Genomic DNA, 20,165 nt, shown 5'->3' on the forward strand with positions numbered 1-20,165 from the left:
ATGTTGCTGCCGACGATCACGGTGATCCTGTTGCTTATCACAGATCGTGGAGGATCAGATATATTGAATCGTGAACTGCTCATGGATTCTGAAGATGTTGCAGTCGCTGATCGTGGAGCAGCTTCTAAAATCGTGTGCTTGTGACTTGAAGACGTTGCTGCTGGTGGTTGTAGATCGTGAAGAAGGATCGGATGTGTGGATCGTGAACTGCTCGTGGATCCTGAAGTCGATGTGTTGCAGATCGTGGAGCAGCTGATGCAGATAGTAGATCATGTTTGATTATCGTGAAGCATAAGAAGAAGATATTTCAGATCTAAAGACATCATCTGGATCGTTGAAGTCGTCTGCTGCCAGATATGGAAATTGTTTGAAGACCCAACAAGGAGATCGCGTGAAGGTTGAAGTCGTGTGAAGGTTGAGAGAAAAACCCAATGATCGTGGAATCAGATCAAGTGGAGATCTGGACTGGTGAAAGTTTTTTTTGGGTTTGTCAGACGTTGATCTGGAATTAGGTTTGACGTCAAGTCTGGAAGGAAGTTGTGCAGAGACTTTAAGGTGTTTCGGTAAAGGCCATTAACTGTCGTTGATCTGCGAAGTGTGAAACAGATCTTTAGTGTCGTCTCTGGTGGTGTCGCAGTATGTTGCCTGTCGTAGTTGTGATATGCAGCCTATAGCAGTTTCTTGTTAAGGTGGATGTGATAGATTGGATCTGAATAGTCGTTGTGTTACAGTCGGTGGACGTGAATCTCAGAGTTTATCTGTGAAATTAAAACTAGATATAGTCGGTTTTATAGCTGGTTGTGAATCAGATCTGGATTTTCAGGAAATTGTGTGCATGTGTGGTTGTACCTGAGTTTTTGAATCAAGCCCATCATTTTATCTTAGGGCTCAAGGGGCTAAATCAGGTGAAAATTATTCCAATGACTCTGTAACTCTTATCAGGGCTGAATATGACGAGCTCCTTGCCTTATGTTCATCCACTTCGAAGCCTCCTGTTGCGAAGGTTGCAAGCTCGGCAGATGATGGCCTTTCTGGCCAAGGTGGTAGGTGGATTATTGATTCAGGAGCATCCAGACACTTGTGTGAAAATTCGTATAACTTTTTAAATTTAAAACCTGTCTCAGATCAAAAAAGGGTAGTCCTTGTTGATGGCAGCTATTTCCCAATTGTAGGGCAGGGAAACATGTTTATTTCTCCTACCCTTCAATTATCAAATGTTCTTTATGCTCCTTTTCCACAGAATATATTATCTGACAGTCGAATGACAAAAGAGCTGAATTGTAGGGTAATTTTTTATCATATGGGTTGCACTTTTCAGGACTTGCTGATGGGGAAGAGGATCGGTGGCGGTTATGAGGAAGGTGGTGTGTATTATCTACATCAACTAGTGGGTTCTGTCTATTCTGTTGTTACTTCTTCCTCAAGTCCTTTATTGTGGCATCATTGTGTCGGTCATCTTCCAGTGCCAAAACTTCGTCGAGTCATTCCTCATATACCTCCTTCAGTTTCTTTTCAATGTGAAACATGTCAATTGGGAAAACATTGCCGAAGCTTTTTTCCCTCTAGTCAAAGTCCATCGAGTCAAAGATTGTTTGATCTTCTTCATGTCGATGTATGGGCTCCGAGTAGGATTCCTAGTAGGACTCAGTGTCATTATTTGGTCATTGTTGATGACTTCTCAAGGTTATCGTGGGTGTTTTTGTTAAAAGATCGGTCTCACGGCCCCGTCATTCTTAAATCTTTGATTGATGAAATAAAAACTCAATTTGACGTGTGTGTTAGAATTGTTCGCACTGATAATGCTGTTGAGTTCAAATCAAAAGACTTGCTTCAATTCTATTCCGCTAAAGGGATTCAACCTCAATTTACATGTCCTCGTACATCCCAACAAAATGGTGTGGCTGAAAGAAAACATAGACAAATTCTCAATGTCGCTTGGTGCCTAATGATTCAATACAATATGCCTGCGTCATACTGGGGAGATGCAGTTTTGACTGCTGGTTTTCTTATAAACCGCATGCCTTCAAGTTCTGTAGAAGACCAGATCCCAATCCAAATTCTCTATCTAGAGGTTCTGCTCTTTCCTATCCCCCCCTAAGTTTTTTGATGTGTGTGCTTTGTGCATAAGTTGGGTCCTGAACAAGATAAACTTGTTTCGCAGTCTATTAAATGTGTTTTCATTGGGTATCCTAAGAATCAAAAAGGATATCGTTGCTATGACCCTATATCCCATAAAGAGTATGCCAGTGCGGATGTTACCTTCTTTGAGTCTATTCCATATTTCTCGAGTACTACTCCAAGGTTACAGGAGAGTCAGGGTGATGTCTTTCCTCTGCCAATTCCTCCTTTTCCTTTAGAGTCGTTCACTCCACAACCTTTGGCTCCATCCTCTAGTGAGTCTCATTACAGAAACCCTCCTATAGTATATACTCACAGGTTACCACCTACCTCCATGCCCCCATTATCTCCTTCTCCTGAGGTAAGTATCTCTGAGCATATTGAAGTTTCTGCTCTTGATGATGATCTTCCTATTTCTCTATGCAAAGGAAAAAGACAGTGCACCCTTCATCCCATTTCTCAGTTTGTTTCTGAAGTTAATCTTGGGGCATCTATGAAGAATTTTATCTCGGCTCTGTCTGCCTCCTCTGTTCTGCTTCATCACAGTCAAGCTCTATTCGACCCCAAATGGATGCAGACTATGCGGGATGAGATGGATGCCCTATGCTCTAAGGGCACTTGGGACTTTGTTGATGCATTAAATATAACTCGAATGGGTCAATTGAACGGTACAAAGCCCGGTTGGTTGCAAAAGGCTATACTCAGACTTATGGTGTTGACTTTTTTGAAACTTTTTCCCCAGTCGCTCGTCTTGGCACTATTCGTCTTGTTCTCTCTGTTACAGTGCACTATGGATGGCCCTTGTCTCAGTTGGATGTCAAGAATGCCTTTTTGTATGGGGATTTACATGAAACAGTCTATATGCAACAACCCCCAGGCTTTTAGGTTCAGGGGGAGTGTCAGAAGGTGTGCAAGTTGAAGAAGGCTATTTATGGCCTGAAGCAGAGCCCTCGAGCATGGTTTCTAAAATTATTTAAGGTAATGTCGGATTTTGGATTTGTCAGGTCAGCCTCAGACCACTCCTTGTTTATCAAGAAAATTAGTTCTGGAATTGTGGTTATGGTGGTATATGTCAATGACATCATATTAACAGGAAGCGATGCCCAAGATATTTCTGCAACAAAGGATCATCTTCAGAAACATTTTGTTACTAAAGATCTTGGTGCCCTCCGATATTTTTTGGGTATTGAGGCTGCAAGAAACAAAAAGAGCTTAGTTTTGTCACAAAGAAAGTATGTGTTGGACTTATTAAAAGAGACTGGAATGCTAGGAGCGAAGCCAGCTAACATTCTGATGGATCCCAAAACTCATATATTCGATGAGAAGTCTGAATATGTGGATAGTACCAGTTTTAGATCCTTGGTGGGTAAGTTGTTATACGTGACTGTTACTAGACCTGACATTTCATTAGCCGTGAGTAAAATTAGTCAATTCATGGATAAACCTACTAAAGTTCACTGGGATGCAGCTATGATGGTTCTCAGGTACTTAAAGTCATCTCCTGGCAAAGGACTATTGTTTAAACAAAATCCTTCCTTGGACGTTGTTGCTTACACTGACGCAGATTATGCGGGGTCTATCGAAGATAGAAAGTCAACAACTGGATTTTGTGTTTTTGTGGGAGGAAATCTCGTTACTTAGAGGAGTAAGAAACAAACTGTTGTAGCCAAGTCGAGTGTTGAATCAGAATACCGAGCTATGGCTCAGACCGCAGCTGAGATCATGTGGGTAAAATCAGTTTTGACCGAACTTCAGGTGAAAGTATCTCTACCTATGTTGATGGTGTATGACAATAGGGCTGCTACATATATTGCCAACAACCATGTTTTTCATGAAAGGACTAAACATATTGAAGTTGACTATCACTATGTACGTGACTTGGTTTAGGCTGGTTATATTTGCACAGATCATGTATCTTCTGAAGATCAAGTTGTTGATGTCTTTGCCAAGGCCCTTTCAAGGCCTAGTTTCTCCCATTGTTGTGACAAGCTGAGCATGATCGATATCTATACTCCAGCTTGAGGGGGAGTGTTAAGATTAGTCAACTGAATTCTTTTTTATTCTTAAAAGAGTCTTTGATATTTCATTCATAATAAGGGACCTATATGTAATTTCCTCTTGAGACTAACCCCCTCTATTTAAACTAGAGGAGAGTAGCCCTAAGTGATGAAAATTAGTTTCTCTCTCTCTCTCTCTCTCTCTCTCTCTCTCTCTCTCTCTCTCTCTCTCTCTCTCTCTCTCTCTCTCTCTCTCTCTCTGTTCCTGCGTATTCAACATCCTTCTCCTTTTCCTTCTTCTTTTCTCTCTTTCTCTCTCTTTTCGCTCTTTCCTCTCTCTTTTTCTCTTTCTTTTTTTTTTGAGCTTATATAGAAAAATAGGCCCTTATCCTTCCAACCCCTTCTAATGTGGGCTGGAGAGAGGACGTCCCCATTTGGGAGTCTCTCACCCACTTTCCAAAATTTTTAAAATTCTATATATGTTGACTTTTCCACCTCTTTTCCCAATTCATGTTGTCTTTCCTCCTTTCTAGATTTCTCTACCTTTCTCAACTAGTAAGGACTCTCTTAGGGAGTCCTAAATTAGCTAACAAATGTTAAAATTCACAATTAATTATAATTTAATAATTATTTATTTATTTATTTATTAATAATTAAATATCCAGAAACTTTCAGAGGGTATGTTATCCCTCTGGGAGTCTTTTTAACTCTAGTTAACTTCAATTTAAACATTGTTGAGAATAGGTGGTTTTAAGTTGAGTCTTTTTATATTAAAGGCTATTTGAAATTTTGTTTTCATAATGGCTTAGATGTAATTATTCTTTTTAGCCTCTCTCTATTTAACATAGAGAGAAGCCCTAATAACAGTTAACGAGTTTTCTATTGTGCAGCCGACTCTCTCTCTCTCTCTCTACACACAGGTGGCTGTGCATCGCATCTTCCTTCTACATGGTATCAGAGCACTCGATCTCGGGAGCGTGATCAATAGGGATTGATCTTCACCAACAAAAAAAAAACACGACTTCTTGAAATCAGGTTTGTTGTTGTTTGTTGTGGAAGATCTGATAACAGATCTGGGATGTTACCCAGATCTGTCGTCAGATCTAAGGAGCAGATGTGGAGTCGTAACCCTTGAGCTCCTCAGTTTGGAGTTTTTTTTTCTGCCATGATTGCCTGGATCTCCTGCCGTGACCTTTTGTTGCCGAGTTTTGTTCCTGTCGTGACATGAGTTTTGTGTTTGTTGCCGAGTTGTGTTCCTGCTGTTTGGGAGCAGTAGAAATCTTCATTTCCTGTGCTGCCGTGATTGTCGAGTTCTTTCCTGTGCTAATTGCGTGTGATCAAAATTCTGCTGTGATTGTCGAGTTCTTTGTTGTGCTGATTGCGTGTGATCAAATTTCATTTAATGTGTTGTTGCTTGTGATCGAGATATGATTGATCTGTTTAACTGTGCCCTGAAGGCTTATTGGTTGTCGTGCCTTATATGTTTGGAGAACAGCAGGTGTCGTGATTATTTTTTTTTTCTGCGACTGCATATTATCATTGGTCGTGATGTGTTTGGATGCAACAATGTTCGTGATTCCTGGACTTTAGTTGGTTGGTTTATTTCAGAATATGGATTTCAGCAGTCGTGATTCCCTGCTGTGTCGAGTTTTTTTTCTCTCGTGCTGTGAAAGAAGCATATTAGTTTAAGTTATCCTTCTGTCGTGAAAAACAGCAGGCGTGATTTCCTGCTGTGTTGTATATTTCCCTATTTGTGGGTTGATGTTTTTTGTGGAAACAGCAGGTGTGATTCCCTGCTGTGTTGAAAATTCTTCTTGAGCACTTGTTCAAGTGAGGTAATCTAATTTTTTTTTGAATTACATCTTCAGTATGGCTGAAACTTCGAAATGTGATTCCAAAAAGGAACATATTGGGGAGTATAAGGCTTTTGCCAACCCCTTCTCGTACGACTCTTCCGTAAGGTTGAATGAAACCAACTATGCCAGGTGGTCCAGAACTTTTATGATGTCGGTATCTGGACATCGTCGAAAACATATTTTGTTGGAAGACGAACCCATTGAGAAATTGAGAAAATATGTTACTTGGGATGAAGATAATGACATAGTTATGTCATGGGTCATGAATAGTGTTGAACTCCATATTGCAGATGAATTGATCTACTATAATACAGCCAAACTGATGTGGGACAATCTTCGTGATACATACTCACAAGAAACGAATGTGAGTCGTATCCTGCAAGTCGAACAGGAGATATATAATTTGCAACAGGGAGAACAGACCTTGGCCCAGTACTATGCCTCTGTCAAAGCTGTGTTTGAAAGACTTAATGCTCACAGGCCTCTTTGTTGCTCGAAGCAAAAGGATCATCAAGAACAAACCATGGTTGCTCGCTTTCTTACAGGTCTCTCTTCAGAATTTTCTGTTGCAAAAGTTCAAATGTTGACTGGATCAGATGTTCCTACTCTTGTTGATGCATACAATCGTCTGAGTAGACTTGCGATCTCTCTTCCACAATCTCAGCCTGTGACTCAGTCATCTGCTCTTGTTGTCTCATCTGGTTATGGGCGTGGAAATATTCAGAATATCAGAGGACGAGGTCGTGGACATGGTATGGGAGGCAGAGGAAAGCTTCAATGTACATTCTGTGGAAAATCTGGACATTTAGAAGATCGTTGCTGGGATAAGCATGGTCGGCCACCCTCTTCTTCATCAAAGTCATATGCTCCTAAAGCAAATGTTACTACTATCGAGGCAACAAATGTACAGGATAATATCTCTGCAAGTGACAGTAGTATCACCCTCAGTCGTGCTGAATATGATGAGTTGATAGCTCTTCGTCCTTTGAGTTTCACCCCTCCTGTAGCTGGTGTTGCCTATTCAACCGGAAATCGTCTTCATCCGACTGACAGTAAGTGGATTATTGACTCTGGTGCATCCAGACATTTGTATGGAAATTTACTTGTTTTTTCAAATATAAAGGATATTAATGCTCATCGAGGAGTCTCATTAGCCGATGGGAGTTCCTCCCCGGTTGTTGGTCAGGGAAATATTTATATATCCTCCTCATTACAGTTGCAAAATGTTCTTCATGCTCCAAACTTTCCTCAAAGTTTACTCTCTGTTAGTTGCCTTATAAGAGAACAAAACTGTAGAGTAATATTTGATCTGATGGGTTGTCATTTTCAGGATTTGCTGACGGGGAAGAAGATTGGTGGAGGCTATGAAAGAAATGGAGTTTACTACCTACATCATCCAATGGGTAATGTTCATGCTGCAGTGGAACACTCATTCAGTCCTGTTCAGTGGCATCGTCCTCTTGGTCATCCTTCATTGTCAAAGCTTCGTTCGGTCTTTCCTCAAATTCCTTCCACCACATCATTTCAGTGTGAAGCATGTCAGTTGGGAAAGCATCATCGAAGTTCGTTTCCTTCGAGTCAGAGTCAGTCTAGTAATAAAGTTTTTGAACTTCTTCATGCAGATGTATGGGGTCCTAGTAAGATTCCTACTAGGACTCAGTGTCATTAGTATCTTGTTATTGTTGATGATTTCTCTAAGTTGTCATGGGTGCTTTTAATAAAGGAACGATCTGAAGTTTCAAGTATTATCAAATCCTTAATTCTTGAAATAAAAACTCAGTTTGAATCTATTGTCAAGATTGTTCGCACTGATAATACTCTCGAGTTTAAATCAAAAGGTCTGTTACAATTTTACCAAGATAATGGCATGCAACCCAAACTTCCTGTGCCTATTCAACTCAACAAAATGGGGTGGCTGAGCGAAAACATCGGCACCTGCTTGATGTTGTCAGGACCATTATGATTCAATCCAATGTTCCTGCGTTATACTGGGGTGATGCGATTACCACTGCTTGCTATCTGATCAACCGCATGCCTTCGTCTTCTGTGGGTGATCAAATTCCATTACATATCCTAAAACCCAATACCCCACTCTTCTCCTTCTCGCCCAAAATATTTGGATGTGTTTGTTTTGTACACAAACTTGGGCCTGACCGTGATAAATTAGTTGCTCAAGCTACAAAATGCATATTTATAGGTTATCCCAAAAATCAAAAGGGATATCGATGTTATGATTCTATTTCTCGCCGAGAGTATGTCAGTGCGGATGTATCTTTCTTGGAATCCACTCCATATTACTCTAGTACCGGTTGCCCGCTGCAGGTTGATCCAGCTGAGTCTTTTCCATTACCTATACCTCCATTTCCTTTGGAATCTGTGCCCTCATTATCAAACCAAACTTCATCCTCTTCCAGATTTCATAATCCTCCATTGGCATATGTGCGTAGAGCTCCACCTCCGCAAGTGCCTTCATCTTCTTCTTCCCCTGAGGTAAGTTCGACTGACAATAGTGATCTTCATGATGATGATAACAGGCCTATTGCTCTACGAAAGGGGACACGACAATGTACCTTATATCCCATATCTCATTTTGTCTGTGATGCCAGAATTGGAAATCAGATGAAGTCTTTTATTTCAGCCTTATCTGCTGAAACTATTCCTCTGAACTATCAGCAGGCAGAGCTTGATAATCGTTGGAAGATGGCTATGCAAGAAGAAATGGATGCTTTAGTATCTCAGCATACATGGGATCTCGTTGATTCCCCAGCAGATGCTGACATTGTTGGATGTAAATGGGTATATACAATAAAGTACAAATCTGATGGTTCTATTGAAAGTTACAAGGCCAGATTAGTAGCAAAAGGGTATACTTAGAATATGGTATTGATTTCTTTGAAACCTTTTCTCCTGTTGCACGGATGGGTACCATTCGTCTTGTTCTCTCAGTAGTTGTTCAGCATGGTTGGAGCTTGTACCAATTAGATGTGAAAAATGCATTTTTATATAGGGATTTATCTGAGACCGTTTACATGCAACAACCTCCAGGATTCGAGGTTGAGGGGGAGTGTCAGAAGGTGTGCAGATTGAGTAAGGCGATTTATGGCTTGAAACAAAGTCCTCGTGCATGGTTTCAAAAGTTGTTTGAAGTGATGTCACGCTTTGGCTTTAATAGGTCAGCAGCAGATCATACACTATTTATAAAGAAAACTAGCTCTGGCATAGTTGTTATGGTGGTATATGTGGATGACATCATTCTTACAGGAGATGATGTGAAAGCTATTAAAGCCATAAAGGCTCATCTTCAAAAACACTTTATTACAAAAGACCTTGGTTCACTCAGGTATTTTCTGGGTATAGAAGTTGCCAAGAGCCGTGAAGGGATGGTTTTGTCTCAACGGAAGTATGTTCTTGACTTATTAAAGGAAACGAGAATGTTGGGAGCTAAACCAGCAAATATTCTCATGGACCATAAAATTCAGTTGTTTGAAGAAGGGTCAAAACCGGTTGATAGCAAAAGTTATCGCTCCCTAGTAGGGAAGCTATAGTATGTAACTGTGACCAGGCCGAATATTGCTTTAGCAGTAAGCAAAGTTAGCCAGTTTATGGACAAACCAACTGAGGTACACTGAAATGCAGCTATTATGATTCTCAGATATCTAAAATCTTCTCCTGGAAAGGGGTTATTGTTTAGGAAAGGTGGAACTCTAGAGATAGTGGCCTATTCTGATGCTGACTATGCAGGATCTGTAATGGATAGAAAATCTACCACAGGATTCTATGTGTTTCTGGGAGACAACTTGATTTCTTGGAGAAGTAAGAAACAAAATGTGGTTTCTAGGTCGAGTGCAGAATCAGAATATCGGGCTATGGCCCAAACAGCTGCTGAATTGATGTGGGTTCGTATTGTTCTTCATGATCTTCAGGTGAAGGTTTCCTCTCCCATAACCATGATGTGCTATAACAAAGCTGCAACATATATAGCGAACAATCCTGTATTTCATGAGAGAACAAAGCACATTGAGGTTGATTGCCACTATGTAAGAGATATGGTTCAAGCTGGTCATATCACTACCAAATATCTAAAGTCTGAAGACCAAGTTGCAGGTAAGTTTACAAATCCTCTTGCTAGACCAAATTTATCAAAATGTTGTGACAAGCTGAGCATGATTGATATCTATGCTCCAGCTTGAGGGAGAGTGTTGAGAATAGGTGGTTTTAAGTTAAGTCTTTTTATATTAGAGGCTATTTGAAATTTTGTTTTCATAATGGGCTTAGATGTAATTATTCTTTTTAGCCTCTCTCTATTTAACATAGAGAGAAGCCCTAATAACAGTTAACGAGTTTTCTATTGTGCAGCCGACTCTCTCTCTCTCTCTCTCTCTACACACAGGTGGTTGTGCATCGCATCTTCCTTCTACAAATATAAATATTGAATTTAAAGTTGTATTTTCGTTGGGTATGGATTTTAGATCTGGTCAAAATCCATATCCAAAATCTATTTGGATCCTAGGCTGGATCAATTCCTAATTAATATGGGTCTTAGACTGAGTCCAAATCCATATTAATTTGGATCAAATGGATTGGATTCAGTCTGATCCAAATCCGGACCCGGCTCGTCGAAACGATCATTTTTAGAAAAAATGTGATTTTTGAGTCAACTGTAGCCCGAATTCAAAAAAGTAAAATACCATTATACTCAGAATTTCGAGACGCATTTAATGATATATAACTCGAATTTCGCCTTTGAAATTTAACCCAAATTTCACTGAAATTTCGCTTCAATTTAAAGGTCGAAAATAAAACTTTTTCTCACATTTTCGTTGGCTCATTTAGACCTTGTCGATGAGACCTGGGCCAAACCCAGACTCAAAGGACATATGCCTATATTAAGGTTTTACCGATTTATCTCCTATACTTAACCAAATTTTTTAAATCTCGAATTTTACTAAGTATGAAAATACATGTGATATTACATAGTCAATAATGACTTGTTAGCGTTCAGATCAAGCAAAATTGACAACTAATGTGGATATAGCAAACATAATATTAATAGTGTGTGTGTGTGTGTGTGTGTGTGTGTGTGTGTGTGTGTGAGAGAGAGAGAGAGAGAGAGCGAGAGTTAAGAGTTTGGGGAAATTTTTCAACTTGTTATTTTAATTTTGACGTGTGATAACTAACCAGTCTATGTTTACAGGACTACAAACAGATAATAAGAAAAAGATTTTTGCTCAGGAAAAACTGAAAGCCTATGTGCATATGGTGAATTTCTTTTTTGGTTCATATCGCTGACCCCAATTGTTTTGGGATGAAGGCGTAGTTGTTGTTGTTGTTGTTGTTTGTTGTGATACCACTAATATTTTCTCAAACATCTGGATATAATGATTTCTCTTTTCTTTTTGGTGACACTAATAGTCTTTTTCTTCTACTATTTGGTTACTATTACTTAGTAATATGCTATAGCATAACTTGACGTTCTCATTTCCTTGGTCATTTAAAAAGAGACTGAAATTGGGCTAAACTTTCTACAGGTTTGTGGAAGCATTTGTAAAAGTAGCTAGGTAAATTTATTGATGTAAAAATAACTCAAAAATGTAATCCCAGTTTCAATTTTGTCTCATTTTGTTATAATTTTTCTCTGATTTTTGGGTTTTGGATGCACACCCATAGTAAGATTTCAATCTCTTCATATTCAGAACATAGGACTGAGATTATGGAGTGATGACCATCATTCAATGTTAAGAATCCAACTACAAATGAATGCATTGCATGTCTAAAATGGAGGCATAGAGATCAAAAGAGAAAAAGGAGGCAGCGGATGATTGGGTTATGCCTAAAAAGTAAAAAGAGTGATATTTATTACTTAAGAGCAAGAATCCAACTGCAATTTACATGGATTAAGATCTGAAAAAAGAAAAGCGTGCCACTACATAATTGGGTTACCAAGTCAGAGTAGAGAGCCTAAACACAAGACAAAAACTGTATATTGTCCCAAATTGTATAGTGTTACTCTTCCTACAATTACAGGTAAACGATTACCACCTCTGATTTGGATACATGATTATCAGAGCAAAAAATTAACAAAGATCACATATAATGATAAGAACAGCAGCATCGACAACAACAACAACAATGAGAGCTTTCTCTCAGAAAAAACAACAATGAGAGCCACATTATTAGCATTTAAATTTGTTTATTTAGCATAACATACTTAAGACTTAAGAGGAAACTTTATACTCGAGAACTCAGCATGAGAGATAATTCATCCCACGAGATGGAAATGTAGATGCCCTCCTACATGGTCAGACCAGACTTACGGAACTTAATTACAATGAATGGAATATTTCAAATACCTCAAATGTTTGATGAACTAGTTTCATTAGTTGAGATGCGGCCGTAGACACCAGGCAAACATTAGGCCAAAAAGGCATGTCTTCTGCATTACTTAAAAGATTCTCAGTATTTGTGCACTCTTGAATAGTTCCACTCTTTCTAGTGTTATCCTGTAAAAGATCGGTAATTAATTTAAGTAGACATTTTAAACATTTTGAAGTTTTGAACCAGTAGAAACATTGACAATTTCTCACCAGAGAAAGGGAAAAGTCACAAAGTAAGAGCAGTTTCCGAGCTTTTGCCACAATTTCATTCTTCTTCCTGGATGCAAAGTGGACTTCAACATTCCGAGTGAATCTGCTTAACTTTTCATCCTTACAATCAGTTATTGGAATGAACATAATGTCGCCCAAAGACCTCTCAAAGTCTTCTGTGGCTTTCAAAACACTCTGATATTCAGCAACCTTGGATGCTTCACTAGGGACAATCTGATCCAACAAATATTGTAGGATTCAGACAACTCATATAACAAGAAAGGAAAATAACAATAGAATGTTGCTGAACAAAAATCATTGAAATTAAGAGTATGAGCAGAAAAATTAGAGCATGACCCTTGCGCCATATCATTATTCCAATTCAAATTCACACTATTATTTCTAGAAAACAATAAAGGCAGGGTCACAAATGGAATGAGAAATTTCAGTTAAGCAACCAACCCAAGACCATTCGATTGGGATAGATCAGCCTACTGGATCCATCATCTAATGTTCTCTTTCTTAAAGATGTTTAGAACTATATGTTGGTTGCTGAGAGAGAGGAGAAGAAGAAGACGAAATGGAGAAAGAGGAGAGATAAGGTATTACTGCTCAATCTTGTCTTACTTCATCACGTAAAAAAATATAATAATAATAATAATTGTATATGCAAAATGTTCTTTATGGATTTCAATGAAGTGCCAAAGATACCACTAAAGATAAGTAAAAAGACATCATTATACATGTGGTTGATGTGAAATTGCAAAGACTAAAATGTCCGTGTACACTTTAGTGATGCCCCTCAAGTTGGCAAAAAAATAATCATCCCCAACTTGTTCATGATATCTTAAGTCTAGATCTCCCTATAGCTTTTATGAGAGTTACAACAAGTTGATGTTGAGACCAAACATAGATAGCTTAAACCATTTTTGTTCTATCACCTCTCTGATGAAGTGGCAATCCATATCTATATGTTTGGTACTACATCATGCATTAGTATTTGAACTGCTGCATTATGGCCACATCATAAATATTGGCACTCTAGCATTTACTCCAACCTCAATAATAATGGACTTCAACTACAAGCCCTCAACCATGTGTAGTCCCTATGGCCCTATACTCGGCATCTGCGCTAGATTTAGGACTACTGCATGTTTTTCAATCTTCCATGACACTAAGTTTCCAACCATAAAGTCAAATAGGTCTTCTACCTTATAGAGATATAATACAGTCTATATTTGGGTACACCTCAACATCAAAGTGACCATTAGAAATAGGGCAAATTTCTAATGGGTACACCTCAACAGTCAATAACGTCTAGCCCTTTTAGGTTGCTGGATATCTTAGGAATATACAGCTAGCAATTCTAGGATGGCATTATCTTTTGATAGATCCAGGATGTGCATTACAACCAAACACATGAGGAACAATATGAAATTTCCTAGCGCGAGGATCTAAAATTTGACACGGTAATTTTCCATCGAAAACATTGCTAGGCAACTTACTGATGAAGAATGCCATAAAAAAAAATCACCCCTTACTCTTGGGAACATCCATTCACACAACAATGTGCAACTTCATAATTTTCAAGCAAAAAGAGAGGAGGGTGAGGGATTAAGAGCCGCAATTGCTTGCATAATGAGAGGGGGTGGTTCGCATAGGCATTCTTATCGATATGAGACCCTAATTAGGGCTATTTACAAAATAAACATTACGATTTTTGCATGCAATGAAACTATTTCAACATGCAACGTTGAAGAACTTAAGTGATTGTTTTAACTTGAACTCCCATAATGCCCTTGACTAGCATACCATAGTTTAGCTGGCCGTCTAACACCCCCTACCCCCCTCAAGTTTTACATGTTTTGGAAACATCTATAACTTGTTCTTTAAGTACATATGCGATTGCCTTATAATATTTTTGTGAATATGTCAACCATTTGATGCTCCGTTCCAATGAATCTAAGCTTCAATCTCTTCGGCTTTAGCTTTGTCCCGTACAAATGATAATCAATTTGTATGTGCTTCAACCAATCACTAAATATGGGTTTGCAGCCAGGGTAAGAACACATGTAATGTCTAAAATCACACTAGCCAACGTAGTACTCAGCTTCAGAACTTGATCTAGCAACATTTTTTGATATCAGCTAGGCTAGGGAGTGTGGTTTAGATGAGAATTTGGAGGGCAACAACAACAACAACAACAACTACGCCTTCATCTCAAAACAATTGGGGTCGGCGATATGAACCAACAAAGAAAATTATTCTGGGTCTTCCACATGAATCCTTCTCCTCCATTCATTTCTATCCAATGCTATGTCCTCGGTGAGGTTCAAAGCATTCATATCCTTTCCTATCACCTCCATCCATGTCTTCCTAGGCCTACCCCGACCTCTTTTAACTAATATATTTTCCCATTTCTCCATTCTTCTAACTGGAGTATCATTAGGCCTTTGTCGAATATGTCCAAACCACCGTAAACGATTCTCTCTCATCTTATTTTCAATGGGTGCAACGCCTACCTTCTTACGTATCTCCTCGTTCTGAATCTTATCTTTTATTGTATTTCCACACATCCATCTCAGCATACGCATCTCAGCTACACTCATTTTTTGAATATGATGTCTCTTGGCAGCCCAACATTCCGTACCATATAGTAAAGCGGGCCTAATAGTCGTCCTATAAAACTTTTCCTTCAACCGCAATGGCATTCTACGATCGCACAACACAAAAGTTGCACTCTTCCATTTCATCCACCCAACCTTTATCCTATGATTTACATCTCCATCAATTTCTCCATACTTTTGAATGATAGATCCCAAATATTTGAAAGAATCATCCACCGGTATTTCTTGCTCACCAAGCTTCACTACACTCTCATCTCTATTTCGTTGCTTACTAAATCGACATTCCATATATTCTGTCTTACTCTTACTCAACTTAAAACCTCTTGCTTCCAATGTCTGTCTCCATAATTCTAACTTAGCATTAACCCCAGTTCTAGACTCATCAATCAAAACAATATCATCAGCAAACAACATACACCACTGCACATTTTCTTGAATTGATCTCGTAAGCTCATCCATCACTATAGCAAATAGGAAAGGGCTTAAAGCAGATCCTTGATGTAACCCAACCGTTATAGGAAAATTGGTTGTCACCCCTCCACAAGTGCGGACATTGGTTACTACTCCTTCATACATATCTTTAATTATACTAATGTACTTGAGAGAAACGCTTTTCTTCATCATTGTCCACCAGAGAACGTCCCTAGGTACTCTATCGTAAGCCTTCTCCAAATAAAAAAAAACCATATGCAAATCTTTGTTCCTCTCTCTATTTCTCTCAATAAGTTGTCTAAGAAGATGTATAGCTTCCATAGTAGATCTTCCAGGCATAAAACCAAATTGATTCTCTGATATCATCACAACCTTCCTCAACCTAGACTCAATCACCCTCTCTCAAAGTTTCATAGTATGACTCATGAGTTTTATACCACGATAGTTTGTGCAATCTTGTATATCACCCTTATTCTTATATAGAGGCACCAAAGTACTCTTCCTCCACTCATTAGGCATCTTATTTGTCCGCCAAATCTTGTTAAAAAGATTTGTCAACCATTCTAAACCTTTCTCTCCCAAGCATTTCCAAGCCTCGATAGGTATACCATCTGGGTCAACTGTCCTTCTTGATTTCATTTTCTTCAAAGCCTCTGCAATTTCTTTCTTTTGAATCTTGCGCATGAAGTCACGATTCATCTCATGAAAAGGAATGGAAAAGTCTCCAAGATCCTAAGCATGACTTTCATTAAATAGCTTATCAAAATAATCTTTCCATCTCTCCTTAATCTCCTCATCTTTGACTAAAACCCTTTGCGTTTCATCTTTGATACATCTAACCATACCCAGATCCCTCGATTTCCTATCTCTCATTTTTGCAATCCTATAAATATCCTTCTCACCCTCTTTGGTATCCAACTTGTCATAAACCTCCTTATATACCTTATCCCTCGCGTTCCGAACTACTTTTTTAGCTTCCTTCTTTGCTATCATATACTTCTCCAAATTCTCACTATCCCGACTTTTACTTAGATTTCTATAACACTCTCTTTTAACCTTAATAGCTAATTTGACATCCTCGTTCCACCATGATATATCCTTACCTAGCGGTGCACCGCCTTTAGACTCACCCAATACCTCCTTAGCCACCTTTCTCATGCCACCCGCTATCTTATTCCACACAGATTCTGAATCCTCCTCGAGACACCAATCAACTTCCTTAACTACCCGCTCTACAAACATTCCTTGTTTAGCTCCTTTCAGTGCCCACCACTTAATTCTAGGATCTATCCTATGTCTATCCCTTTTGCGGCATTGTCTAATTCTAAGATCTAAAATTAAGACTATATGTTGTGTAGCTACACTTTCTCCCGGTATAACCTTACAATCGATGCAACAACCCCTATCTCTCTTTCTAAGTAAGAAAAAATCTATCTGACTCGTATTAACCCCACTTTTAAATGTTACTAGGTGAGACTCCCTCTTCCTAAACCAAGTGTTTGCTAAGAACATATCATAGGACAAACCAAAATCTAAAATCCTTTCTCCACTATCGTTTCTTTCTCCTATACCATAGCCTCCATGGATACTCTCAAATCCATCCCTACTAATGCCTACATGCCCATGAAGGTCACCGCCGATGAAAAGCCTTTCTCCATAAGATATCCCTTGTACTACTCCATCTAAATCTTCCCAAAATTGACGCTTAGTGGAATCATCTAAACCTACTTGAGGTGCATAAACACTAATAATATTAATAATATCCGTACCTAATACTAATTTAATAAGTAAAATCCTATCACCCTTTCTACGAACCTCAACTACATTATCTATAAACTCACGACTCATAACAATCCCTACTCCATTCCTATTCCTATTTATTCTTGTATACCAAATCTTATATCCCCAAGGTTCTATCATTTTTGCTTTCTCACCTACCCATTTGGTCTCTTGTTATGAGTTTGATTGGGTCCTATATAGTTCTTAGAATTTGGAGGGCAAATGAGGAAAATTTTAGGGAATTGAAGGAAACGGAGGTTAGATCAAGGGGAACGACTAGAATGGAAATGAGTTTGATTGGGTCCTATATAGTTCTTAGAAGGATTTTAAGGGCTACAGCCTCTCTAACACTAGGTTAGAGCCAATCCTACACTAGAGAAGTCTAGAGTAGGCTAAGAGATGTCAAAATAGAGCTCTCCAAAAGTGTTCATTAGCTAAAAGATGTCATATGAGTATAAATGGTCTTATTTATAGACCCACGCCCCAACCTCAGCTTCCACTAGAAGCTAGCTTATCCAAGTTTGGCTAAGCTTTCCAAAGAAGCTACTAAAAGTACAAAGACCAAAATTAGCCACTAGAGTACACGCATTTCTCCTTTATTTCCCCCAAATGCATGTGGACCCAAGTACAAGCAACATCAAGCCCCATGAACCCAATATAAGGGAACCAATCCAAACCCAAGGCTAGTGGGTATGGCAACAATCCCACACCCTTGAAAACTGCCTTGTCCTCAAAGCAAGCACTATAGAAATATGTGTAGCTTGGCTTCAACTCTTCATGTAGCTTTAAGCTCCCCCTATTAGGTCGTCATTAGGTCTTCTTGGCATCTCTTCATGCTTAGTCATACTTGGATGTAAGACTTCTATAGAGTGGCTACATAGTACAATATACCCAGCTCATTTTAAATCTCAATTGCCACAAGAAGTACATTAGGCCCCATTCCATTACATTCCAAGATAAACTCAAAATTACAACCCAAAATTACATCATACACATTATACTAAGTTACTAGTCATAATGTCCAAAAAGGTGCCACCTTTATGCCCTATTCCATGGTGAGAATCCTTGGAAGGAATGTAAGTGGGGTCTTGCTTACAAGGTGAGAAAGCTCGAAAAGTATGAGAGCAAATCTTCTTTCTAATGCGTGGTGCTTCCCACATAGTTGCTTCTCATCTCTTAATGCCCCTTAATAGCTTGGGAGAGACTTGTAATATGTGTAATTCTTTATGGATTGAAGGCTCTTGTAAGTTGAGTCGTTTGAGATCCCTTTGGGTGTCTTCGATCTCCCCTTCTTTCTCTTCGATGTGGAACTTCATTCTTGTATTTTTAAAGTCTCATGAGATATTCTGAATATCTTGGAGCTATTGGGCTTCTAAGACCACATTGGATCCCTCCATATGAATAGCATACAAGTTTACTTCAACTTTATTGTGTTGGATATCAAGGCTCACATTCTTGCGTACCCATTCACATTGAAGGTTCTATCTGTTTCCCACTATTACTTCAAATTGTGCTTGAGGTTGGACTTTAATTCTCTTTTTGGGCTATGGTGGGACCTATGAAATCATGGATTGAGTTGGTATCAATAACTAAGTATAGTGATGGATGGTTGTTGATTTTTTTAGATACTTTCATAGTGTCTTGGGATGCCGTACTGCTCATGGCTTAGTAGATTTCCAGTATGCAATCCGGATACTGCTCACGTACATCCTCCTCTCTCTCTCTCTTTACTATCCTCATCTTTATTTACAATGTACAAATGGAGAGATTTGCACTTGTGGTCTAATTGACACTTGTCATTACAATAAAAACATTGTCTTAACCTTCTATTTTTCACCAGCTGAGCACTGGTTATATGCTTGATTTTGGCATGCTTGCTTGCAGGCTTTTCTCGCTAGAGCTTTAGAGGTTCTTTTGAAGTCTCATCAATAGCTTGCAAATGGCATTTGTCCTATTAGATGTATTCTTCTCACTTCTTAATAGCTGCATAGACTTTAGAGCTCATCTAGACCAGTTCTGCCACATAACTTGCATGCATTTCATTTATTCGGCCAATCAGGGCAACTTAGAAATGCTCCATAATGTTGATGGGTCTACCAGCTTGCACCTCTATTTGCACTTCACATTGAAGCCCAACAATGAATGTGCCAATTAGAGCCAGAAGTATTGCTCAGCATTGAACACCCGACTCATAGGGTGTTTGCCTTCAAACATCAAAAACTTGATGTGAGATTACCTAGCTTGAATAGCTCTCATGGAGGACCTGAGGTTCTCCCCCTTACTACCATTTGCATTGGAAAAAGAAGGTAAGACATAAGCTTCCAATGTTCCGGTATTCATTCTAGTTATCAAACATTCCATCATCTTTGATATGTTTGTCATTTCATCTTTAATTCCCTCCATATCATTGTCCACAATATCAAATCAGGGTTGTGTCTCAACCCTTAGGCCATCCACCAACTCACGAGCTCCATGTGTAGATCTAGTAATGTAATATCGTGCATTTTTCCATAGTTTTAAATTCTGAAATTATAAAATTTTGGCAAAATGTTTTATAAAGTTGATAAAATCATGGAAAATATCCTCAATTGTAGGCAACGTCAGCCGGGTATGGGCGTGGCCCAGGGCCCACTGACAAGACCAAAACAAAGCGAATAATATTTGAGAAACTTTTTGTTTTTAACCTTCGAAATCAAGCAAAAATTGAGAAAAAATTAGGTTAAATTTAGGAGAAAATAAGTAAGTATACCGTTAGATGCATCTCGTAATTTT

At 38.8% G+C, this 20,165-nt stretch overlaps 1 protein-coding gene across 8 annotated transcripts in view; it reads right to left on the reverse strand.

Annotated features, from left to right (window-relative positions):
- ATZW10 (centromere/kinetochore protein, putative (ZW10)) overlaps positions 1-20,165 on the reverse strand; it is a 152,328-nt gene that overhangs the window by 70,267 nt on the left and 61,896 nt on the right. For all 8 annotated transcript variants that reach the window (XR_016428304.1, XR_016428307.1, XR_016428303.1 and 5 more), the window contains 2 exons: positions 12,556-12,789; positions 12,322-12,471 (listed from right to left, as the gene is read on the reverse strand). Coding sequence is in view for 2 of the 8 variants with exons in the window: in XM_089991804.1 (XP_089847930.1) it covers positions 12,322-12,471; positions 12,556-12,789 (384 nt within the window). In the remaining 6 variants the exon portion in view is untranslated. The remainder of the gene's footprint in view (positions 1-12,321; positions 12,472-12,555; positions 12,790-20,165) is intronic.

This window comes from Nuphar pumila, chromosome 16 (assembly GCF_984573655.1).
Source record: "Nuphar pumila chromosome 16, dmNupPumi1.hap1.1, whole genome shotgun sequence".
Classification (NCBI taxonomy): Eukaryota; Viridiplantae; Streptophyta; class Magnoliopsida; order Nymphaeales; family Nymphaeaceae; genus Nuphar; species Nuphar pumila.